Source organism: Acinonyx jubatus, chromosome E2 (assembly GCF_027475565.1).
Source record: "Acinonyx jubatus isolate Ajub_Pintada_27869175 chromosome E2, VMU_Ajub_asm_v1.0, whole genome shotgun sequence".
NCBI classification, from domain to species: domain Eukaryota; kingdom Metazoa; phylum Chordata; class Mammalia; order Carnivora; family Felidae; genus Acinonyx; species Acinonyx jubatus.
The window spans coordinates 47,618,499-47,641,585 of record NC_069396.1 but is presented as its reverse complement, the minus strand read 5'-3'; the positions used below and the strand labels follow the sequence as shown (position 1 = coordinate 47,641,585).

The following is a 23,087-nucleotide window of genomic DNA, read 5'->3' as shown; positions in this document are numbered from 1 at the left end:
GTCTACCTCACAGCGTTGCTGCTGGGATCCAAAGACATGAGGTGTGTCAGGCTCTTAACAGAGGGCCTGGCCTGGGGCGAGCACAAAATCAAGTGCTGTTATCATGATTATTTACATTTTTGTTAGACAGGATGAAGTGGCCTCTGACAGGAAAAAGCCCAGAGAGGGCGACGCACTGGGCATGGTACACGTAGTGGGCACAAGAAGTGGGTACAACCTTCCTGGAGTCTGAGACGGGAACAGACTAACACCCATGACGACAAGCATGGTACTTATTTAGTAGTACATTCAGAATTTGGCAAACACTAGATACAACCTAAACGCCCAACAAGAGGGGGAATGATGAGTTTTTAAGACCATTATAAGTGAGTTTAAAAAGAGGGGTTCATGTAGTAGGATAAAGCTCACAAAATAATGTTGCATGAAAGGGAGGATACCAAAATGCTTATGCTTTAAGTTCTCAATTATAAGTGTGTGTGTATAAACCAGGCACCTAGCATAGCAAAAAGGACAGCATAAACTTGAAAACTTTAACAGTAAACTTATTTGCAAACGGTGGAATTATGGGGAACTAACCTTGATGTTTAGTTTTTTAGAATAAACATCAAATCACTTATGTATCTAGTAAAACATTATCTTGAGAGCAAAGCTCACCAGTACAGCCTTTGCAGCTTCATCACCCCCAAGATCAGTTGCCATTTTTGTTCTTAGCCTTGGCAGCGTTAGGGGATGGAACTGCACAACCTCCTTCAAGAATGCACTCACCAGAAGTGCCTTCACATCCCTGTCTGCTGGGAGGAAAGCCTCCTTTTCCAAGATCCTGGCCTCACTGATGGAGCAGTGTGGATGGAGCCATGACAACTTTTTTGGGGAACCTTCCCAAGATTTCGGTCTCTCACCCCAGCCCCTCCCTCTTCCAGGCCACACCCACCCCCTCACCACTGTCTCCCAGCCTTGGGAAGCCTGGAGGAAGAGGCCCCAGGTGTCTCCCTCAGTGAGGCTGTGCCGCTTTCACCACCCCACTGCAGGGTCTCCCTTCTGCCTTGGCAGCAATGTGACTCTGGAGAAGCGGTCTCCAATTCAGTCTTCCGGGCCCACTCACCTCACACTCTGCCTTGCTCTTTGGTCCCACAGTGCCCCGGATCCGCTCGCTCAGGGGAAGGTGCTGGATAAAGGTGAAGCCTGGGAGGACGGAACAGTAGGGCTCTGCCCTCTGCCCGAAGTTGAACTCCACCGCACAATTCTTCACCAGGACGTGAGGGTAGAGGGCCTGACCTCCCAAGGCTTCCTTCTGGATTCGGAAGGCAATGCCCATCCACTTCCCATTCTTGGTGAAGGAAAGTTCCACATCATTTCCACATTCAAAGTCCTAGGAGACAAAGCCAAAGGAAGATAACTGCCAATGTTCAGCTTAAGGCATTGGGAGCCAAAGCTGAGCGGGAGCAGATGTAGGGAGAGGAAACTCAGCTTCCTTCCCACATCTAAGTGCATCCCTCCCCCAACACAGATACACGAGGCGTCACCAAGAAACAGCTGCGAAGGTGTGGCCAAAGCCTTCCTTGCCCCAAACCCCAAGGCTGTGACATGTGTCATCGTAGGAAGTTCCGTCTTGTGCCTAGCCTCAGACAAAAATGAAGGAAAAGGGGAGTCTGTCCTCAAGCCCAGCAAGGGCAGTCTGTGGAGAGAACAGATGGAAAGAAAGCCCCACAGCAGGGCCTTCTGAATCAAGCCCAGCTCTACAAACGTGTGCATTTGTTTGTTCGCCACACGCCACACATCCTCCAGCTCCTGCTCTTCCCGGTGCGGGTGCCCGTGGTGCTCTGGGCCTGACAGAGCTCAGGGCCTAGCAGGGAATCAGACCGTTTGGTGAGGGCACCTATTCAAGAGCAGGATTCTCTGAGGAGAGGACTTGTAAGCCAAGTCCTGGACAAGAAGTGGAAACGAGCCAAGTCTGCGGTAGGAGGAGTGAGTCCTAAAGAGAGGTGGTGTTTGTGTATGAATCAGGTGGTGAGGGCACAAAGGGTCAGCCCGGCTGTAGCAGGACAGATGAGGGAGAAGTAACTTCAGGTACAGCTGGAGGGCCAGGCGAAGACCGTATTTGTTCATTCAACAGCTATTTACAGAGTTCCCGCCAAGTGGCTGGAGTGCAGTGGTTAAGGCCGTTTAGGAAGGCAGACTGCTTCAGCTCTGCTATTCACTCACTGTGTGACCTTGAGGTTTCATCTGCAGTTTCCTTATCAAACAAGGGAGCCATCCTAAGATTCTATGTTGCAAAGGGCTGTTCTGAGGACTAAGGAGGTTGCTGGGAGCGATCAGTCCAAGACGCCAGGCACTTCGCTGGGCTGCAGTGGTGGGGAGGAGACACGGTCCCTGCCCTTAGCATAGCGAGGGGCTCTCTGTCACCTCAGGAATTTGGACTTCATGTTGATGGCAGAGCAGAACCCCTGACTTGTTTCCAACAAGGGAGTGGCATGGTCAAAGCTGTTTCAGAAAGATCACTTTGGGTGCACAGTAAAGGTTTACATTTAAGGGAGACTCAAAACTTGGGATCATGGGGCACCTGGGTGGCTCAGTCGGTTGAGCGTCTGACTTCGGCTCAGGTCATGATCTCACAGCTTGTGAGTTCAGGCCCCGCATCGGGCTCTGTGCTAACAGCTTAGACCCAGGAGCCTGCTTTGAATTCTGTGTCTCCCTCTCTCTCTGCCCCTAACCCACTCGCATTCTGTCTCTGTCTCTCTCAAAAGTTAAAAAAACAAAGACAAACAAAAAAAACCTTGGGATCAGATGGCAGACTAAACCAAAGTAAGTACAAGGTCGGATTCCTGATATAAAAGCACAAGACATGGTATTCTTTCCCTCTTGAATGGGGAGACCGCCTTGGGACTCGTCCTTTGAGAAGCAGCGAGAACTCCTTTCCCTAAGTGGCTTCCTCAACACCATTCTCAGTGACCACAGGACACAGCTCTATACAATCCTTATCTGCTCATTTTTAAGTGCCCACAGAGGTCAAGACCACGCAGGGCAGACACACAAACATCTGCCAAACTGAATCCTGCAGCAGGATCCCTGCTGTGTCTTCCCACCGGAGCCAGAGTGGCCCAGGTCATCTTTACTCTAACATGGAGATGAACATCCTGGGGGTCAGCCTTCCTTCTGGCCACCAGCTTCACTAGGGGAACTCACCATATTGTACAGAAACCAGCACCCTCAAATGATGAATCCACCACCAATGGGGCCATCTGTCCAAGAGGCAAGTGTGGTCGTGTCACTCCTGCTAGAACACCCTGGTGCCCGTCCAGGGTCTCAAACCTCAAGGTCATCACACCTGGTGTTATTCAGAGCCCACCAGTTCTGCAGCCTCATCTCTCACATCTCGTGTCGTCCCCAGGGCTCCAAGTACAACGTTCCTTATGGTTCTACCGTTCTCTCTGCCTGGCAGCCATTCTGTCCTGTTTTGTGAAGGCTGAGAACTTGAGATCCAATGCTAATGTGCTCCCCCGGGTTCCCTCAGGTCACTGCATTTTCATATCTGCTCCAGCCCCTCACCCTTTAAGAAAGTTATGGCACCATTTGAAAAAAGAAAAACTGCACACAGAATCTTTAATATCGAAGTTGAGGGGTACCTGGTTGAATGACTTAGTTGTAGTCAAGAGTCAAGGCCTATAGTTCCAAACTGCCACATGCTCACAGAACCTCACACTTGGATGGGACAGAGTCTGGCAGATGCTGCCACACACCAATGACATGTTAAAATTCTACAACCTCTTTGGAGTGCAGTCTCGGTGGCAGCCATCAAAATTTAAAAATACACCCCTGACCCAGAAATTACACTTTCAGGAATAAACACTGCAGGTAGATTCCTACCAGAATGCAAAGATTTATGTGCAAATCACCCACCCCAGCACTGCCAGCTGTGCTCCAAGGGGAAGTGGGAGAGACTACAGAACGGAGAAGATCCATGTACAGAAATACAAAAAGATCCCCAAGATGCTCTGGTACACGGGAAAAGGACAGGCTGTCACCGCACCATGGACTCTCCTGGCGAATAGCTTTCTGGTCCATGAACAGGACACTGGCTAAATAAGCGCAGGGTGAATTGATGCCTGCATCAGAAGACTAGGCCGCCACCAAATAAAACAGGGAGAAACTAACCAAATGTCTGCTGGTTGAGAACGGTAGATACACACAATGAAAAAACACCCTGCTGAAACCCCTTTCACCACATGTGAAAAAACAAAGTCTTCTAGGTAGTGATACGAAAAAAGTTCTAAGATAAATAAGCAAAAACCAATGCAGGATGACATGTATGATATACCACCTTTTGTGTAAAAGAAGAAATACGACAATCATCTTTCTTGTATTAGGCACCAGCGGGTTCCTGTACAGGGAGGGTAAACGTGAACGAACAACGGGCAGAGAGGGCAGGTCTGAAGACAACTTTACACACAAATCTTTTGATATGTATCTCTTAATATCTTTGGGAACCACAGGAATTCATTAACTATTCAAAAATGTTTTCAGAGGCACCCGGGTGGCTCAGTTGGTTAAGCATCTGACTCTTGGTTTTGGCTCAGGTCATGATCTCACAGTTCATGGGTTCGAGCCCCATATCAGGCTCTGTGCTGCTGGTGTGGGGCCAGCTTGGGATTCTCTCTCTCCCTCTCTGTCTGCCCCTCCCCCACTCACTCTCTCTCCCTCTCTCAAAATAAATAATAAAAAACTTTTTTAAAAGTTTTTAATTGAGCCAGATCTATATTCTCTGTGCGGAGAGGAAAAGAGAGCCAAGATTTACTGTTAAATGGGGGGAAAAAAGCAAGGTTTAGAGTAGTTTGTAGCATTTAAACATGGTTAATTTTTGTTTAAGAAAACATGGTTTTTTTTATTAAAAAGAGAATGAAGTCACAAAAGATAGAAGACTGGGAAACTGTTTCAAACTTAAAAGGCCTAACAAGAGAATACAATCCATGATCCTGGACTGGATCCTGGACCAGGAACAAAATTGCTGTAAAGGATATTGTTGGGACAACAGACGAAATTTAAGTGTGGACTGTGGAGTAGATAATGGCATTACATCAGCATTAAATTTGGCAACCGTACTGTGGTGGATACAGCAGCTTGATTCTTAGGAAGTGCACGCTGAAGAGTTAAGGACTAAAGACATAATGCTGGCACCCCACTTTCAAAGGGGTCAGATGCATATCATACACACATACATGTATATTTGAAAACTGGTCAAAGTAAATCGGCAAATGTTAGAATGTGGGCAAGGCTGAGCTTTCTTAGGGCTTTTCTTTAAGTCAGAAATTTCTCTTAAAGTGACACTGAAGGAAAAAAGAAAGAAAGGGTACATGTGTACACACGAGAGGGAGGAAGGGAGAACAGACTAAGAGGAAGTGCCCGGGGGGCCACCCCAGCTGGTGCCTCACCTGACACACTTTACCACATCTAGAACTCCTACTGAAACACTGTTGAGTGGTATTTACTGCGCACTTACTATGCTCCAAGCATCATTAGGAGTGCTGCTAACAGGTTGGCTTAATGAGCCCACACAGAGTTCTGAGGTAGGTGTGAAGTTCCTTATGGAGAGCACGCTGCCATGCAGGGAGGCCGCTGCCTGGGGCTGTGAGCAGGCGAGCAGGAGCCGGGTCTAGGGAGTCTGGCCTGAGCCGGCAGCACCATCGAGTGTCAGTCACTGTTGTCAGTGGACAGCAGTTTTGGAGAGCGGTGCAGACAGCCTATCTCGTTTTATTTTGCATGCACCCCTGCCCTTCTAGAAGACTGCACTGTAGGAAGCCGGTTCAACCAGCATGAGGTGAAAGGAGAGGTTCTGGGATGAGATGATGCCACAGTGGGGCAAGAGCCAATAGCAAAGGCTATTGAGCAGCAGAGCAAGACAAGAAATCCCTGGGTTTGTTTAGAAAACGTCCCTCTGAGGGGCTCCTGGGTGGCTCAGTCGGTTTAGCATCCAACTTTGGCTCAGGTCACGGTCCATGAGTTTGAGCTCGAGATAGGCTCTGTGCTGACAGCTCAGAGCCTGGAGCCTGTTTCTGATTCTGTGTCTCCCTCTCTCTCTCTCTCTCTCCCTCTCCCCCACTCACACTGTCTCTCAAAAATAAATAAACATTAAACAAATTTTTAGAAAATGTCCCTCTGGCATCTGGGATTGGAGGAAGGCTGTGCACACCTGATGTCCCCAAACCTCTCCAGGGTGCCATCTGACAGCTTCGTGCGAAAGACCAGAGGGGGCGGAATGGCAGAATTTTGCACAAAATGACAGTCAACGTTCCAGTCTGGTAAAGAAAGACAAAGAGCCATAGCAAAAGAGGCTGGACATGAGGCGGACAATCACCAGAGGTATTCTGGGAACGAAGTCTGCAAGTCCAGCTGACAGGACCAACGTTCGGTTCTGCCAACCCCCACGGGCTGCCAGCACTCACCGCAAAGCAGCCAATCACATCATTCTCTGCAAACTTGTCTCCATAGTTCTCGAACCGGCTGTTGGTGGACTTCTTCCCAGTGCCTCCGTAGCCATAGGAGAACGGCTCTTCACCTGACGGAAGAAACGGGCAAAGGCAAATTAAACCCGCCATGGTCACTACGTCTGCCACATACTTCTAAAGAAAAAAAAAGTCAGTTTCATTACTAGTTTCACTAAACAGTTGCTTTTGTGGGGAAAAGTGAGGAAGGTTCTGCTGAAAGGAAGGCCCTCATCATGCAGAACTCTGAGGGCCTAGAGGGTTGAGGGGTGGAATCTGGGAGTGGGAGCTGAACTGAACTGCACAAAGAGAAGGAGAATCTGAAAAGAGGGAGGAGGGAGAGAGGGAGAAGGCAGGCTGTACACAGAGAAGAGACCTTTCAAGTGGCACTCACATTCAGTCAAGTATTACTAATGGCATCAATTTTTGGTGTCAGCGCGTCTGGGGCAGAAATCAGGAACGGGGCTGGGTTTTGCTTCTGGAAGACTGTGAGGTCTAACCGTTAGGAAAGGTGCTGGATCTCCTCAGGCCACAGAACCAGGGGCTGAAGCAGTGTGAGATTCCAAGGGCCCTGCCTGACACCTGGGTTGTACAGACCCTTGGCCAGGAAACCAAGGAACATTCTACCAGAAAAGAAGGTGCCAACAGACGTGAATTCTGGGCCCAGCTCTTCTGTACACCAGCTGTTGGCCTTGGACAACTGACCATTCTGGGCTCTGGATCTTTACCTGTACCACCTCCCCACCACTGACATAGAAAAACAGAGACAAAGATAAAATAGGAGCCTGAAATAAAGGGTGTGAACATCTATCAAAATGAAACTGTCCACTCCTTTTGACCTAGCATTTCTACTATAAGGATCAGGCTTACGTGAACAATCAGATCATACACGTGGACAACTCAAGAGTTTACCAGTAAAAAATTGCAATCAACTTAACAGATCTACATATCACTTAAGGAAAATGATGCAGTGGTCAGAAAGCTGTACTTATTTAAGGGGCGGTCGGGGTCAGTCGGTCAAGCGTCCAACTCTTGATTTTGGCTCAGGTCATGATCTCATGGTTCATGAGTTTGAGCTCCGCGTCAGGGTCTGTGCCAACAGCGGGGAGCCTACTTGGGATTCTCTCACCCTCTCTCTCTGCACCTGTCCTGCTCGTTCATGCATGCATTTCGTGCATTCTCTCTCAAAATAAATAAACATTGTTAAAAAAAAAAAGTTATACCTATCTATAAAAACATGCCCAGCATACGCTAAGTAGGAAAAAGAAATCAGGCCACGAAACGGTATGCATAGTGTGACCCAGTTTGAGATATACAAAGAACAAAAGAATTATCCAGAAGACTGTAGATAAAAATGTTAATGTTGGCTGTTATCTCACAAGTTTAGGAGGATTTTCATTTTCCCCAACTTGTGTGGCCTGAATTGTTACAAAGAGCACACATTATTTTCATAATCAGAAGGTTTATATGACCAAAGCAGAAAATCTCAGCATTGGTCATGGAAATCATTCACTTGGGGCCACAATGTCACTGAGGCCTGGAGGCCTGTGAAAATTCAAAACCTCTCAATGAGCAGCCCCTGCCTCTGCCAACCAGCCCCAAAGCTCTCTGCTTCCCTTTTTACTCTGGGTCTGGCTCTGGACAGAAAACCCCAAACAGAACTTAACAGGGTTTGAGGAACTTATTTTCAGCATGGTTTGAAGACAGAAAACAACTGATCTTTTAAGAAAAGGATCAGCTCTCTAAAGAGAACTTTGGACCATCTCCTAAAAGATGAAGACTAAATTTTTCATAGGAAAGCTAATAGGATTATGGTCCTTCCAGCTGAATCCTGTACGCCTAAAGACTGTGTGCTCCAGCCTAGGCTAGTCGTGTTCTGAGTCCCACGCTGGGAAGAGAAGCTTAGGAAGTTTGAGAATCCAGGAATAGAGACACATTGCTGTACTCTCTGGACTGCTAGGCTGACGTCCCCTTACCCAGCTGGGTGCTGCAGGAGTCCAGGGACCAGCCAATACGGACAACATGTGGGTCGGGCTCTGTGGAAGGAAGGTGCTTCACGGAGATTTCCTCATTGATCTGGGGACAAAGAATAAGAAGGCTCAGAACTGGTGCCTAGAGGCTTGCAGGTTACAAGGCAACACAAGAGGGAAGAAGCACACAGGCATTAAAAATCAGCAATGGCTTTTGTTGCTGGGGAAAAGGTGTTTAAGTGCTCCGAAAGGCCTGTTGCGCTGAAAGGCTCAGGAAATTACAGGGCCAGAGATAGGTATTTCAAAAGTACAGTTAATTTTAAATTTTAACACGCTACAGAGAAAACAGGGACTGTCATATTTAGTGTAGAAGGATAAACTGGCACAGTGTCTTTGGAGGGCAATTTAGCAACCTCTATCAAAACTGCAAATGCAGGGGCGCCTGGGTGGCTCAGTCGGTTGAATATCCAACTCTGGATTCTGGCTCAAGTCATGATCTCACATTTCGTGGGATCGAGCTCCACATTAGGTTCTGTGCTGTCAGAGCAGGGCTGCTTGGGATTCTCTGTCTCCCTTTCCCTGATCCTCCCCACGCTCTCTCTCTCAAAAATAAACTTAAAAAAAAACAAGGGGAGTGGGTGGGTGGGGACGCTGCAAATGCATCTACTCTATAACGCAGCAATTCAACTTCCAGTTAACCCTACAGATGCAATCAGAGGTGTATGTGTGAACACACGACACACACAGAAGAATATTCAGTGACACTGTTTATGTTAAAAACAACTCCAAAAACCCACCAACAAGACACTGGCCACGTTATGGCACATCCATGTCACAGAACAGATGAAGCGGTCAGAAAGAGTGAAGTAGGGTTGACGTACTGCTATGGAATATGTTGTCCAAGACACAGTATTAAGTAAGAAGCAGAAAGAATAAAAGGTGCCTTCTGATGTAACCTTAGAGGTTAGACTGCCTAACAACCGTATCTATGTTAGTCGGTGGTTTCTGTGAAGTTAACCTATTTTCTTGACTTTCGGATGCAAATTTTTCCATCTTGCTGTTCCAAAATCCAGACAGATCTTACAACTGATGTGGGAAGCAAGCACTCTGTCAGTTTAATGGGCAGCGTTTTTCTATGAGCAGCACATGAAACAGTACATAACTCACAATCAACAGACTTAGTCAATCAGAAACGAGAACACTGGCAGCTTGCCCTGTTAAAAAACGCGGATAACTGCCTATTTCAGGACGGTATGGTGAGAATTAATGGAGATACCCGCGCAAGGCACTTGGCATGTATCTAGCTTGTGCAAACGGTTCTGTAGATACTAACGGTCAGTTAAGTTTGGCTACCCAAAGGACACGCAAGAAATCACTAACATGTAAGTTACCTCTGGAGGGTAGGACGGGCACCAGGGGGATCGGAGCCTAACTTCTGCTTTTTTTACCCTACACTCTCCTGTGCCATCTGAATTTCCGTTGACCATGACTGTGTGCTTTTTTCATAAACAGAACCTGACCTGGACTATGGAGAGATGATGGTAGAGGATGGCCTGGTAGGTCCTGGTAGAGGATCAGCCCTGGTGGCAGGACCGAGCTTTGCCCAGCTCTCCTTCTACCCTAACTGGCAGGGTCCATGTCCACACTTTCTAGCTCATTTTTCTTCCAAACTACTCCTTTTCCCAGTTCGACAAACATGTCATACCTAATGAGGTTGGCTATATAATACGTGGGTCAATCTCACTAAGGAAAAATTAGCTCAACAAAGCAATGTACAATTGGCTTGCTTTTCCGATGCGGTGTTTAGCGATGACAGTTCTCCTGAGTCCATCGTGCTTTTTTTTTGCTTGGACACACAGTCCGATTAAATCTCAATTAAATCTCTTTTGCCATCGTGGCTCTGACCGAAGTGGCTGATGACAGGCTAATTCCAAAGGATGGACCTGGTTTCTGTCCCTGACCCTTCTGTTGCTCCCACTCACCTTCATCTCAAAGCACACACGGCCCCTTCTGACTCCATAGCTGGCACGGGCTCCTGACCACAGGTAGGCAAAGCCTTCAATCGTGAGAGGGTAGCCACTACTCCGGTCTCGGGCCACCTTGAAGTGGAGGTCACAGTTATCTGTAGAGGAAAAAGCCAGGAGTTGGCTGGTGTTTCAAAGGTTCCCAAAAGAGGCACAGGCAAAGATAAGTTCCCTGAGAGTGTTAACCAGGAGTACACAAGCCGACGCATCATGAGGGTAGGTGCACGAGAAGCCAGCCGCACTGCCTAACCATTCTCCTGTTTGGGAGCAAGGCTCCAGACTATGCAAACGGGCCTCTGCACAGGATCAGCGCAGCCATTATGCATAGGAATTGGGTTCTTCACCTCGCTGGGTTCCAAGGATGGCCGTCAGGGGAACCCCCCCAAATTGTACACAAACGCACTTTACAGGGATGTACATTTGCTAGGGAGAGGATCCATATCCTCATCATGTTCAAGGGATTTAGCATTTTTAAAAAGGTGAATCCCACAGCCGCTCACTTTAACCATTTCCGTGTGCTAGCTCAGTTTGGGAGTCAGACTCCTGCTGCCAACAGCTGCACAAACATCTGACCCGGCTCCTCACTTGCCACCCAGGCACCGCTGTGCAGGTTCACCACAGGCTCCCACCTCCTCTGCGGGCCTTGGACTCTCCTGCTGTAGCTCTGACTCTTCCCACTCTTCAAGGAGCTGGTCAGGCCTCTAAGAAAGTCTTTCCTGACCACCCCATCCAGCAGGCTGGCTCTTTTCCCTCAAGGCTGAGAGTCATAGCCTGTACATTCCCCATCTGATCAGTTGCTGCTTCACTGATCACTGCCACCCAATATTAAAAAAAAAAAAGTTTAGCTTTACTCTAGGTACACGGGCTTTGAGATCCTGTGATAGACCGGACTGTGTACAAGATATCTTTCTCTCTTCCAAAGTATGTAGGCGCTGCTCTAGAAGCACAAGCTGAGTAGAGAAATACGTGACTTGCTGTGAAGTTTCTGCTCTGCTGAAAACTACAGTGTTCTCAGACCTGATCGACTTCTTCCTAAAGTCAGATTTGCAGATTCTACCACTGAGATCCAGTCTGAGGAGGGGCAGGACCTCTATCACCGTCACCCCTCGGGTTCAGATGCAGTTTAGGGGAAGCCACTTATCCAGCGGAAAGAAACTAGAGGACGGACAGTGAGGCGGGCCAGGTTAAGCCTCAGAGGACAAGGTGGCATTGGTTTCACCAGGAACGTGAGCAGCTGATGGAAACTGGGGAACTGGTTGTCAAAGAGTTAAGTTTCCCCAGGTGCACTCAGGTTCCCTTCCTGGTTAGACGACATGCCCCTGGGCGTTCAGGGTTTTCCAGATTGCCCCTGCACCCATTCTGATGAGTGTCACTGAAAATCCTCTGAGGTATTAGGGCAGCATTATGCCTCCCTGAAGAGAAGATCAGAGAAACAGAATGATCCTGCCCAGGATCCCAGCTAGAGCTGGGAGGAGGTCTTCAGTCTCTGAACCAGCAACCTCACTTGAGAGCCCGGTTTCTCATATCCGACTTTCCCAATACTGACTGGAGAGTATAATCAGATGGGCACCCCAAGGACTCACATGTGTCGATGGCAACAAGGGTGTCATCAAAGTCATCTTCATCCTCTTCAGCAGGAGGCTGAGGAGAGCGGCCCCTGTGTCAGAAAAAGGGGTTAAGTCACATGAGAACAGCTGGATGAGCACGGAGGAAGGGAAATGAAGGTTCTGTTGGAATTGACAAGTGGCCTCCAGACTGCTTCCTGGATTTTGATTTCTTCTCACGGAGGTTAGCAAAACAACTGTGCAACCCTACATCCTTGCAATGACAGCAAGGACTGTTAACTCCTAGGGTGAGGATGGAGACTACAGAGGGCACACTCTGCTCCAGAGGGCCAGCCTGTTCAAAGACAACTACTCTCTCACACCCCAAGATTCTGACCCATGCCCTGTGCATGTTGGGAGCTGCCTCCATGATGGACTCTTAGCGATGGGTGGCACAGTAGCCCAGAAGGGGCTGGGCTGGGGAGGGGGAATGTGCAAAGGCTCAGATAAAACCCAGTAATCACAATCTGCCCACATCTTCCTAAGACTCCACATCTGCAAGTATTTGAAATGACCCATTTTTTCAGTCTCTTTCCGTCAAGCGTCCTAAATTATGAATAAGACTCATCTCCTACCAAATCACTAAAAAGGGACTAATGTTAAAATACTGCTGGCTTCCAACTTACAAGAATAAAGGAAAGGCACAGAAGGATGGGGTCTAATGCCCAGGGTCCTGTCTGGAACAGTCTGGACCTTGTCGACCATGTGCCCAGATCAGGTACCCCTGGCCCATCTGGGAGGCTTCCCTCTGGTGGAATGCCCTTCTGGCCCTGCCAGTCTAGGGCTAAGGCAGAGCCCTGTACAAAGAAGGACCTCATCACACAGTAAGTTCATCTGAGAAAGCTTTCCCTGCCAGCCTCGAATCAGAGCAAGTATTTTTCCTCTGTTCCCCACAGGCAAGTACCCTAGGGCTCTGCTCAGTAGGAGGCATTGGGAGAAACTTGTAGGAGGTAGTTTCACATCCTAGCTTCGGTTGAAGCCAAGAGACCCAGACCCTGTCTTAGAGGGTCACAAGGCAGTGAGGGGATAGAATCCACCAGGTGGGAAATAAAATGTGTCAGATGACCAGTCCAGACAAGTAGAGAAGTAATGGTCATTCCTAGTTTGAGTGACCAGAAAAGTCTTCATGCAAAAACTGAAGGGAGGGTGGGAGTGGGGGTGGGGGAACTGGGGCTGGGGCAAAGGGATAGGAAGGGCTTGTCAGGAAAGGAAAATAACCAGGGCAGAGAGGACACTCCCTCCTCTGACCTCCTGACACACACCATGACTACTGGTCTCACTAGGTTGTGGCTTACTCATGGGTCTGTCTCAGGCCCTATATTGGGATCAAAAGAAGGCAAAACCCACTGTTCAAACAAATCATCTCTGTGTCCCCAGTGTCCAGCCCAAGGGTAGGTACCTTGTGAAAGCAGTGGGAGTGTGACAATAGATAAATGAGTAGATAGATGGAAGGATGTGTTTGGGAAAAGGGTCAGGAAATAAATCTTTTCATCAAGGGATACTGAGCAGCCATTAAGAATAGGACACTCTGCAGGATGATGGGGCAGTGAGGCAAAGGACTGAAAAGGCAAGCTGGCATCTCACATGTGAAAGGCCAAGTATTTGGACTTTACCCTGTAGGTAATGAGAAGGGAGGAGCTGAGGAAGGAGCAAAAGTTTAGTAAAGCTGAATCTGGCAGTGAGTGCAGCGAGAACTGAGCAAAAGTGTGAGGGCAGGTTGCTCTGCCCCCTTGGTTAATACAAAGGTACCAGTGGGCACCAGGCTACAGACACAGAGACCTAATGGAAGAAGGGGGACTATCGCCTCACACACCCACCTCCTATCCTCTCGGTGCTCGAAGTACCCCCGTCCCCGGTTTTCTTCATAAGGCCTCTTGCGACTCTGGAATTGTTGTCTATCTGGTTTGAGTTGAGATGCTTCAGGTGGGAGGAAGCTGGTGGGTGCTTCTTGCTTCATCTCTGTCTTCATTTCTACTGTCAGGACAAAGCCAGGTGGTCAAGACACTTGGAAACTCCTTAGCTATCACTTTTCTGGTTCCTTTACCTCAGGAGATGTTGGCGGGATCCTGACTACACTCACAATGGGCTGGGCACAGGCAGCTTGCTGGGTTCAATGGAAACCTACCAGGGAGCCAAGAAGGCTGCACTGGAGAACAGGACCAGGGCAGAGGGAAGTCGGGGATGGTCAGCGAGGCACATCTGCACTGGCAGTTGATGGCGTGACAGATGTCAGCCAGATAACTCTCAGGCTTCATGTGGGAGAGGGGACTTCAGCACTGAATAAAGACCAGCTCTCTTAATAAGGTCCACCCAAAAGTGAATAGCTGCCTTAGGCTACTTTGCCAAAGGCCTCAGGAAAGTTGGCAGCTACCTTGGTCCGCAATGAGTGGGAGAGCCCTAAAGAGTTTCTAACATGGAGGCACCTGGGTGGCTCAGTCGGCTGAGCGTTTGACTTTTAATTTCTGCTCAGGTCATGATCCCAGCATCGTGGGATCAAGCCCTGCATCGGGGTATACGCTGGGCATGGGGCCTGCTTAGGATTCTTTCTTTTCTTCTGCCCCTCTCCCTGGGTCATACTCTTTCTCTCTGTAGAAAAAATAAAGAAAATTTCTAAGATCCCTTTAAACTTTGAGATCCCACGATCCGACCTTCTCTAATTATTCCTCCCAGAGAATCTCTCTACCTCATTTCTTACAAAGCGTCGTCTTTCTGGAAAAGGAGGTGGGAAGGTCAATTCAACAGGACACTGTGGGCCCACAGCTAACTCCACTGGCTTCAGTCACTCTACCATAAAGCCCAGAATCATTCCAGAAGCGAGGGTCTGAACTTAAGCCGGCCTATAGGTGTGATGGCCTTATTAAGTCACACCACAAATAGAAATCCTGACTTTCTATTTGTGGTGTGACTTAATAATCCAAGCACCTAACAGAGAGCAAACTGTAGAACCAGCATCTATGCTGACACTGTGGATCACTCACATCTCCTCATTTCAGCACTCAAGCCAAGACCACCTCGGATCCTTAGCCGTGGCGTAGAAAGAAGGCTCCTGGGCACCCACGGCAGGGACTGTGCTCCCCCATCTGGAGAGCCTCCATGCTTCCCAGCAGAGCTGAGCTCGCAGGAGGCCCTGATAAATGTCTGTTGTGGGGGTCCCTAGATGGCTCAGGTCATGATCTTGCAGTTCATGAGTTCAAGCCCCTCATCGGGCTCTACACTGACAGTGTGGAGCCTGCTTGGGATTCTCTGTCTCTTCCTCTTCTCTGCCCCTCCCCCTCTTGCAATCTTGATCTCTCTCTCAAAAATACATAAACAAACATTAAAAAAAAAAAGTCTGTTGTTAACAGCACAGAAATGACTCTCCTTGGGCCAAATGATCCCACAGGTTTGATAGAGCCTGACACAAATCTGCAGTTTAACCTACACTGAAAGTAAAATCCTCAGCCACCCACAAGAAATGTCTGGGGATTTCACTTTGTGGATGAACCAGAATGGAATTAGATAGAATCAACTACATAGAATCAACTTCACTAAGTACAGACACTAGGGCTGTGACACAGTGACAGGAACACAAGACTGGGAGGCAGTTCTGGCTCCATCATTACTCAACAGTGGGACCCTGCTTTCTAAATGGTAGGACACAACTGGTTGGGAATGCTGCTTATTAACCAACAGCAGTGGCCCAGGCACCAGTTTCCTGAGTGCTAACCCCAGCTCTGCCATCAGATAAGCCACCTCCTCAGTCTGTAAAATGGGAGCAGAGAGCTGGGTTGCATCTGTGTTTCCCAAACTGACACTGCAAGAAACTTTGTTCGGCAAAGACATATTTATTCACATATTTGGGAAACCCTGGGTTTAAACAATGTGACACAGGTTTTTTTTCAGTCCAGGACTTCTCAGAGCCTTTAATGCTCCCAGAGGTGGTATAGCACGTGCTGCATTTCCAGGTATGTTTTAGCCAAGGAACCCTTCCCTGGGAGGTCCCTAATGACATCTTCTGGAACAATATTCTTCAGAATGCAGAAACTACTAAATACTAAACTAGCTTTAGAAAGTCCTTGCTAGATGGGGCACCTGGGTGGCTCAGTCGGTTAAGCATCCAACTTTGGCTCAGGTCATGATCTCATGGTTGGTGAGTTTGAGCCTTACATCTGCTCTCTGCTGTCAGCACAGAGCCCGCTTTCGATCCTCTGTCTCCCTCTTTCTCTGCCCCTCCCCCGCTCACGTTCTCTCACTCTCCCCCTCAGAAATGAATAAACATTAAAAAATAAAAATAAAAAGTCCTTGCTGGATTCTACATTCTAAGATCTTAAATAAGACTCAAGTACTGTCCTCTGAGTCTAAACTCTCCAGGGTGTTGATACTAACATCTGAAAACAGATACCATGAAGACTCCCCTCTTTCAACACCCGGGAGCAGGATTAAGTTCTCTCCTTCAAAAGAACCTTTCCAGAGTGACAGAGCCCAAATGGACCATCCAAGAGGAAGATGCAAAATCTCTCTGGGAAGACGGCTCTAGGCAGAGGGTAAAGGCCACATACAGATTCTAGTTCCTTCGAAAGAGATGTACAACGTGTACTTTCCCACCTGGGCGATAGGCCTGCTGCTGCTCCATTTCCAGAGGTCTCCTCTCGTAGCCAGACTCGTTCTCTTGCTTGATGACCTGGCTTTCATAGAATTGGTTTTGCCTGGTAATATTGTCCATGACATCTTAAAACAAGAAATGGCTAGTTAGAAAGGTGCTTCTTGGGACCAGAGGTGGGTTTTTGGTGCTACACAATGTCATTCTCAGTGGGGACAGTCTGCCAAAGGCTAAAAGGTGTGACAACCCCTTCAGATGGAACCTATCTGGGCAGTCAGCAGCCTCAACTGCCTAAGGACGTGCCCTCTTGTCCCTCAAATGATTGGCGATACATCTGTGACTGGGTTGTACAGAATCCCAACAAACAAAACCAACTGAGGCAGAACCGCTCTGGTTAAAGTGAGAAGATGGGAGGGTCAGAGAAAGTACCCAGCTTGACCTCACTCCCTAAGTCCCCACTCAAAGGCTGTACAACTCTACTGGCAGCTGGGACTCCATGCAGCACAGTTTAAAAACCACCAGTCTAGCTGTCTTATGACGTGGTATGATGTGTAGGGAGCTGGCTTCAGGGCACGACCTTAAAAACTACTCAGGGCACAAATCAGCCTGCTGCCCAGCCCAACTCACTGCACAGCCAACCCTCTTCAAGAATCTCTTCCACCCCACCATAGCTGCAAAGATAAAGAGTAACCATCCCAATTGACAGGGAAATGGGGGGTGGCGGAGGAACAGTTAGGAAAACAGGAGTTATGATAATAGTGGCCTTTAGACTCATTAGGGAGAAGTCATGAAATATATGGAGCTAGGTGGGAAGGGTTTCGAGAAGGTGTCTCATGGAATCAGACTAAGAACAGAAGCTTATTCTCATTATAAGAATATTATTAACTATTTGTGGAATGCACACTACATACCAGACCCTGGGTATAGCTTAGAATAAGCTTCCCTCACTGAAGCCTTCAGTTTTGTGAATAGGACATACATTAAACAAATACTTAAACACAAAAAGCAAATTCTAATTGCATTCAGGTTTACCAAGAAGTACCAGGAGTTAAGACAGGAACCCAGAAAGTAACAGAGAAGCCATTCCTGGGGTTGTTACAACATGTCAAAGTTCAGAGGTGAGACTAGAACCAGAGTAGCAAACCCAAGAAGAACCTTGCAGCCAAACCCAGAGAGAAGTCTGGAAACCTAGGACAAGCAGCAGGCAGGTTCTCTACCCCAGTGGCAAGCTCTGCTAGGTGCCTCTAGGGCCCTACTGGTAGCTGTGCCAGGACCGGCAGAACCACAGGGAAGGAGAGACTATTCTGCCACTTGCTAACTGATTGGATCCTTTCTCAGAGGACAAATACATCTGGGCACAAACCAGGTGCAGCCCAAAGGGAGGAAAGTAACAGATCACGTGATCTGCCACAGCTCTGTTTACCAGAGCCTGAAGGAAGGGTTGCAGTGGGGCATGAAAGGGGCTCAGAGGATTTTGTTGTAGGGGTTACAGGAAAAAGGAAGAAATAGATTATCTCCTTAATTGGAACACAGGGAGTGCCTTTCAAACTATTCGGTTTCTTCTGGGCTCCAAGCACAGTACTCTTCTTCCTACAAATACTCACATCTCTCTTTTCAAATATCTCTCCTGTGCCCACAAAGGCAGCCTCACCCCGGACGATTCTGGGGTCCTTCTCCACCCTTAAAACATCCACCTCCTATTGACATGCAAGCCCAGTGCTAAGCCTCCCACACATGTGACCTCATTCATAACAATCCTGGGGGGCATTATTATCCCTGTTGTGCACGCAAGAAAACCAGGGCTCACAGAGGTGAACTGACTTGCCCAAGTCATAGACACACCTTTGGAACAAAGTCTGTCCAGAGTCTAGCAGTCCCTCTTCTGAGACACCTCTGGCCACTGGCCCTTCCTCCTAGGCATTCCTGCAGCATCTCTCCTGCCCTAGACATGCACTCCTCCTTCCCTCACAGGTCTCTGCAAAGGAAGTATTCTTCCCGGCATGTGGGTCCCGGACAATCACTAGGCTGCTCTCACTGCTAATTTATACTCAGGTCGCCCCCCTCCAGGACATCACATCTCTCACCAATAAGTCAGTAAGTACCCAATGCCAACCCAGTTTCTTGTCTCTTCCTTCACCCTCTTGCTCTCCTCACTTGGCTAACCTCATGGCACCCACTTTTCAGAGAAATACCACAAATGCTGTATGCCGGAGTCCTTTCTACTTACTCCTTAACTTCTCCAATCACCACTCCCCTGTCCTGCTAGAAAACCACGTTTTTCTAACTCCACATTTCCTACCTTCCATACTAGGGTCTTCTCTCTTCAGACAATCGCAGATCTACCCTGCCCCTCTTGTTCTGAGCCATACCTTCTGGCTCATGCAGTGGTTCCTTACTACATACACCCTGAGATCCCCCCATTCCCTGGGCACACAAATAACTGTTTCTGAGGACCAAGGAGCCCTCTCGTGGAGACACTCAGTCTCAGAAACACTACCCCCACTCCATCCTGAGACCTCTAGCCAAGTCAACAGGTTTTCTTTCTCTTTCCATTCTATACCCTCCCCTCTCACACATATGCTAGACCACACGTACACTCCTGTCCTGGACAGAAGGATCCTCTATCCCCCAGATACTCCACTGACTTCAAACTCCATCAACTTGCTATCAGCCGCACCCCACCCCTAGCTACTTTTCTGTTCTTCAAACAATCCATACTGTTAATCCAAGACGACTCAGCAGTAGGCGCTGAATTACCCGTTCCCAGAATCCACCCAGCTCAAGATCTCTAGGTTCCTTGTCCAGCGAGGCATCCTTCCCTCCCTTGCCTGCCCCCAGAGATGGGGGTTTCCTTCTACCTCCTCTGGAAGCCAATCAGAAGATCCCCAGGTATCCTAGTACCAAATGCCCAAGTTGGCCCTGACTCAAGGTTGGCCTTCCAGCCCTGGATCTCAGAGTCCCCCAGGCCATCCTTAGACAGATGGGGGTCCCCCACAGTCCAATCACATGGTAGTCTCCCACATCCCCTAAATGCTCACTAGCCAAATACCAGAACACCCAGTCTATCAGATTTCCCCCTGGCCAGACACCAGCACCTCCACCTCACTAACCCATCCCAGTACCAAATATGAGAACTCCCCATACCCCACCCAGCACCAAACTCCAAGATCCTCTATTCTTAAAACTCTTCCAGCCCTAAAAACACGGCTCCCGACGTCCAGCCCACACGCTGGGCTAGCACAGCCCCAAAGCCCCCCCCCCCCCCCCCCGGCTCCAAACCCTAATATCGTCATTTCCAAGACCCTCCTTGGCCCCCGGTTAGAAAACCTCTTGTTCTTCCGACTCTCTTCGGCTCCAGAAACCACGGCTTCCGGTCTCCGAGCCCCAGACTCCGGAATCCTCTACACCCCCGGGACCTTCCTCATCTCCGAAACCAAGAGCCCCCACTCCAGTAGCTCTCCTGCACCGAATGCCAGGGTCCACCCTCCAGTCGTCCCGAGGCCCTGGGCCCTAGATCCTTTTCAGCGGCAGGTAGCAGGATCCCCCAATCCTCAGACCATCTCCCCGACCTCAGGCGCCGGACTCCCGCGTCCCACAGCCCTTCCTCGGCCCGGACTCCAGGCTCCCCGACCCCCGCCCCGCGCACTCTCACAATGTCCGTCCGGCCCCGAGTAGCCGCCAGGCTCCGCGTGCGGCTGCAGCCCGGACGGCGGTGGCTGCGCGGTCCCCTCCAGCTCGGAGCCCCCCTCGGTCTCGACCTCCTCGTTGTTGTGCCCGGGTCGCCCCGGTTCGTCGTCGGCCTCGAGCTCCCGCTCGTCGTCGGGCTCCTCGGCCTCCAGCGCCGCCTGCAGCCGCTCAGCAAGCTCGGCCTTGAGGCCGCGAGTGTCCAGGCCGCGGCGCTGCAGCTCCTCGCGAAGTTCGTTCACCTTCAGACGGCGCACATCCATGGCCCGGGCCCCCGGGGCGGACCCCGAGCCCGGCCCGGCCTCCCAGGGCTCTGTCCCCCTTAAACCTTTCCTGTCAGGAGGCGAAGGGGGAAAAGGGGGGGGGCCCGCTCCAATGGCGGCGGCGGCTCAAAATGGCCGCCGCCGCCACCTCCCCCTCCTCCGTGGCCCCATGCGATGCAACACGGGTGCCAATTGGCCACCGCGTGGAGGCAACGGGCGCGGGCCGGGAGACTCAGCCAATCAGAGCGCGGCTTTCAAAAGAACGGCAATGAAAGGGTCCGTAGCACCCGGGGAGGAAGCGTTGGCCTACGTCGCTGCCGCCGCCGGAGCGGAGGGCGGGAAAAGGCGGGAGGCGGAGCACGCGGTGATTGGGTGGCCCCCGCGCGCCCGCTCCCGTAGGGTCAAATGAAGAAAAGGGAGTAAGGACTTGGCCCAATCAGCGATGGGATCTCAGAATGAACCTCCCTGCCCACCCCCCACCCCCCCGCCACTCACACATACACACTCTCGGCCTTTCCTGCGCGGTCCTTTCATCAAACTGGTGTCTCCTGTAACACATACCCTGATTGGTCTAGATCTCCCGCCCCTAGAGGAGTACAAGCGGATAAAAGCACTAGAACCAATCAAATGGGGGGTCGGCCGACCAACTCCCCCCTCTTCCTCCTTTCACGTTTGCCTTTAAGAAACCGGAAAGATGAATTCACGAAGGACCTGCCCCTTGCCATTAGGGCGGTTTCAAAACAATCTGTCCACCAATTGCAATTATCGTTTTAACTCACTAAAGCTAGTACAGTTGGATAGCTTTAGGAAAAGCCAACCAGATTGGCTGTTCTTTGGCGGACGGCCTCACAAATGTCGCTGAAGAGGGAGGCCGAGGAGATAGAGATGAAGTAGATAAATTATCCTTAATCTGGAAGAAACTCAATTGACTACGAAAAGCAATCTTTTGACTTCAGAGAGTACCGGAGTTTTGAAAATAGAGGCTAGACCAACAACGGGAAAAAAGTTGTAAAGGAAATCGCACCCTCTTCCCTTTTGATAGTTCATCTCAAGGGGCGCCTCTTTCCACGATCATAGATTCGCTGCAGTCTTTCTCTATGGTTGGTATCTTACGTGGAATGGGCGCTCTGCACGCGACCATAGAGACTTCCCCACCTCCGAAAGTTCTCGGGTCTGTACCCCAAATCTTCTGAGCTGCTGTTCAGTAGTTCTGGCTGTTTGGCGTCTGTACTGACAAGCTCGAACACATAGGTCCGTAGTTCAGCCTCACGCTACAAATGCAAACGCCACAGTTTCACAATGTCTACTGCTGCACCACCTGTCGCCTCTAACTCAAAAGACACAAAACTTCCGTGAAATACACAATCGTGCTACACAATGCAAACGCCCGCTGCCCACCGAGCCATACCACAAGCCCACAAAAACCACACACCACCACCACCTCTACTTAGACAAAAGCACACACAACACAGATAAACAAATGGCCGTGAGTCAGATCAGATACATCCGTAAAGGGGATAATACACCAAACTGCAGTGTAGATGTGGCCACTAAGGTCCACACAGGCAGGAGGCATCAAATGATAAAGACACGGGACAGTTACACTACAAGCTGACAAGGCAACCTCGACACACAGCACCCACTCAGAAACGGGGCAGACACTCACGTGGGCCCGGAGGTTCCAGTCCAGACACCCCGCCCCTCGCCCACGTCCGACTTCCTCTCTCCTCCCAGCTTCCCACAATGATTTGTTCTGAAAAAGTTTGTGGCCCGGATTGAACTGTCCTCGGGTTCTCAGGAGCTGCCACCGGGGGGCGTCCGGGCGCTGCCAAGGGTTTCTTCATCTGCTGCCCGATAGACCCAGGAACGTGGGCATGCAAAGCACAGGGTGTTTGTCTTGGCAGCAATCCCTTTGTGCGCCCTCGCTGATCGGAGGTGTTCTGTGCCTGTGTTTCTATGTGAACCTGAACGTTTGAGTCTGTGAGTACCTGTTGTACTCTCTAGGTATTTGTGCCACTTTATTTATTCTGTAATCTGTTAGTCTAGTTTCTTCCTATTCCTGGTGAGTATCTGCCTTGCATATGTTTGCAAATATGTTTGTTATCTGTGTAATTTTGTATGTCTGTTACTCTGTGTGTCTGAATTTCAGTGTCTCTATTTGTGGCAAGGTATGCCTGAGTATGTCCTAATGGGTCTGTTACTTTGGGGTGAGGAGAAGAGTCTCTTTGTGACAGGAGTATCCACGCGCCTCTTCCTCACTAGGAAGGAGAGTCGGCATTTCTTTGTATGTCTTTTTGCCTATGCATATGCTCATTTCTACCCTCTTGATAAAGGGAGAACTTCTAGACCACCAAGCTCTTCTTTTTACTGATGGGGAAACTGAGTGGCCAGGGAGAGGGGCCACATGACAGCTGAGTGGAAACAAGAGGAGACAGAAGTGTGGTTATAAAGTTTTATGTGATCTGAGCCCCTCTGGAGGCACCAGAG

The 23,087-nt window shown here is 49.5% G+C and overlaps 1 protein-coding gene across 6 annotated transcripts in view; it reads right to left on the bottom strand.

The window, feature by feature from the left end:
- HNRNPUL1 (heterogeneous nuclear ribonucleoprotein U like 1) overlaps nucleotides 1-22,297 on the bottom strand; it is a 36,841-nt gene extending 14,544 nt beyond the window's left edge. The window contains exons 1-8 of one of the 6 annotated variants that reach the window (XM_053211415.1): nucleotides 22,267-22,297; nucleotides 16,659-16,781; nucleotides 13,892-14,045; nucleotides 12,054-12,127; nucleotides 10,429-10,568; nucleotides 8,453-8,552; nucleotides 6,438-6,550; nucleotides 1,103-1,369 (exon numbers count right to left, since the gene is read on the bottom strand). In XM_053211415.1, coding sequence (XP_053067390.1) covers nucleotides 1,103-1,369; nucleotides 6,438-6,550; nucleotides 8,453-8,552; nucleotides 10,429-10,568; nucleotides 12,054-12,127; nucleotides 13,892-14,045; nucleotides 16,659-16,776 — 966 coding nt within the window. In that variant the 5' untranslated portion in view covers nucleotides 16,777-16,781; nucleotides 22,267-22,297. Of the gene's footprint in view, nucleotides 1-1,102; nucleotides 1,370-6,437; nucleotides 6,551-8,452; nucleotides 8,553-10,428; nucleotides 10,569-12,053; nucleotides 12,128-13,891; nucleotides 14,049-16,658; nucleotides 16,782-20,305; nucleotides 20,775-22,266 lie in introns of those variants that run through there. The other 5 variants (XM_027037595.2, XM_027037593.2, XM_027037594.2 and 2 more) reach the window with 5 other exon arrangements.
- Between the last annotated feature and the right edge of the window lie 790 nt (nucleotides 22,298-23,087).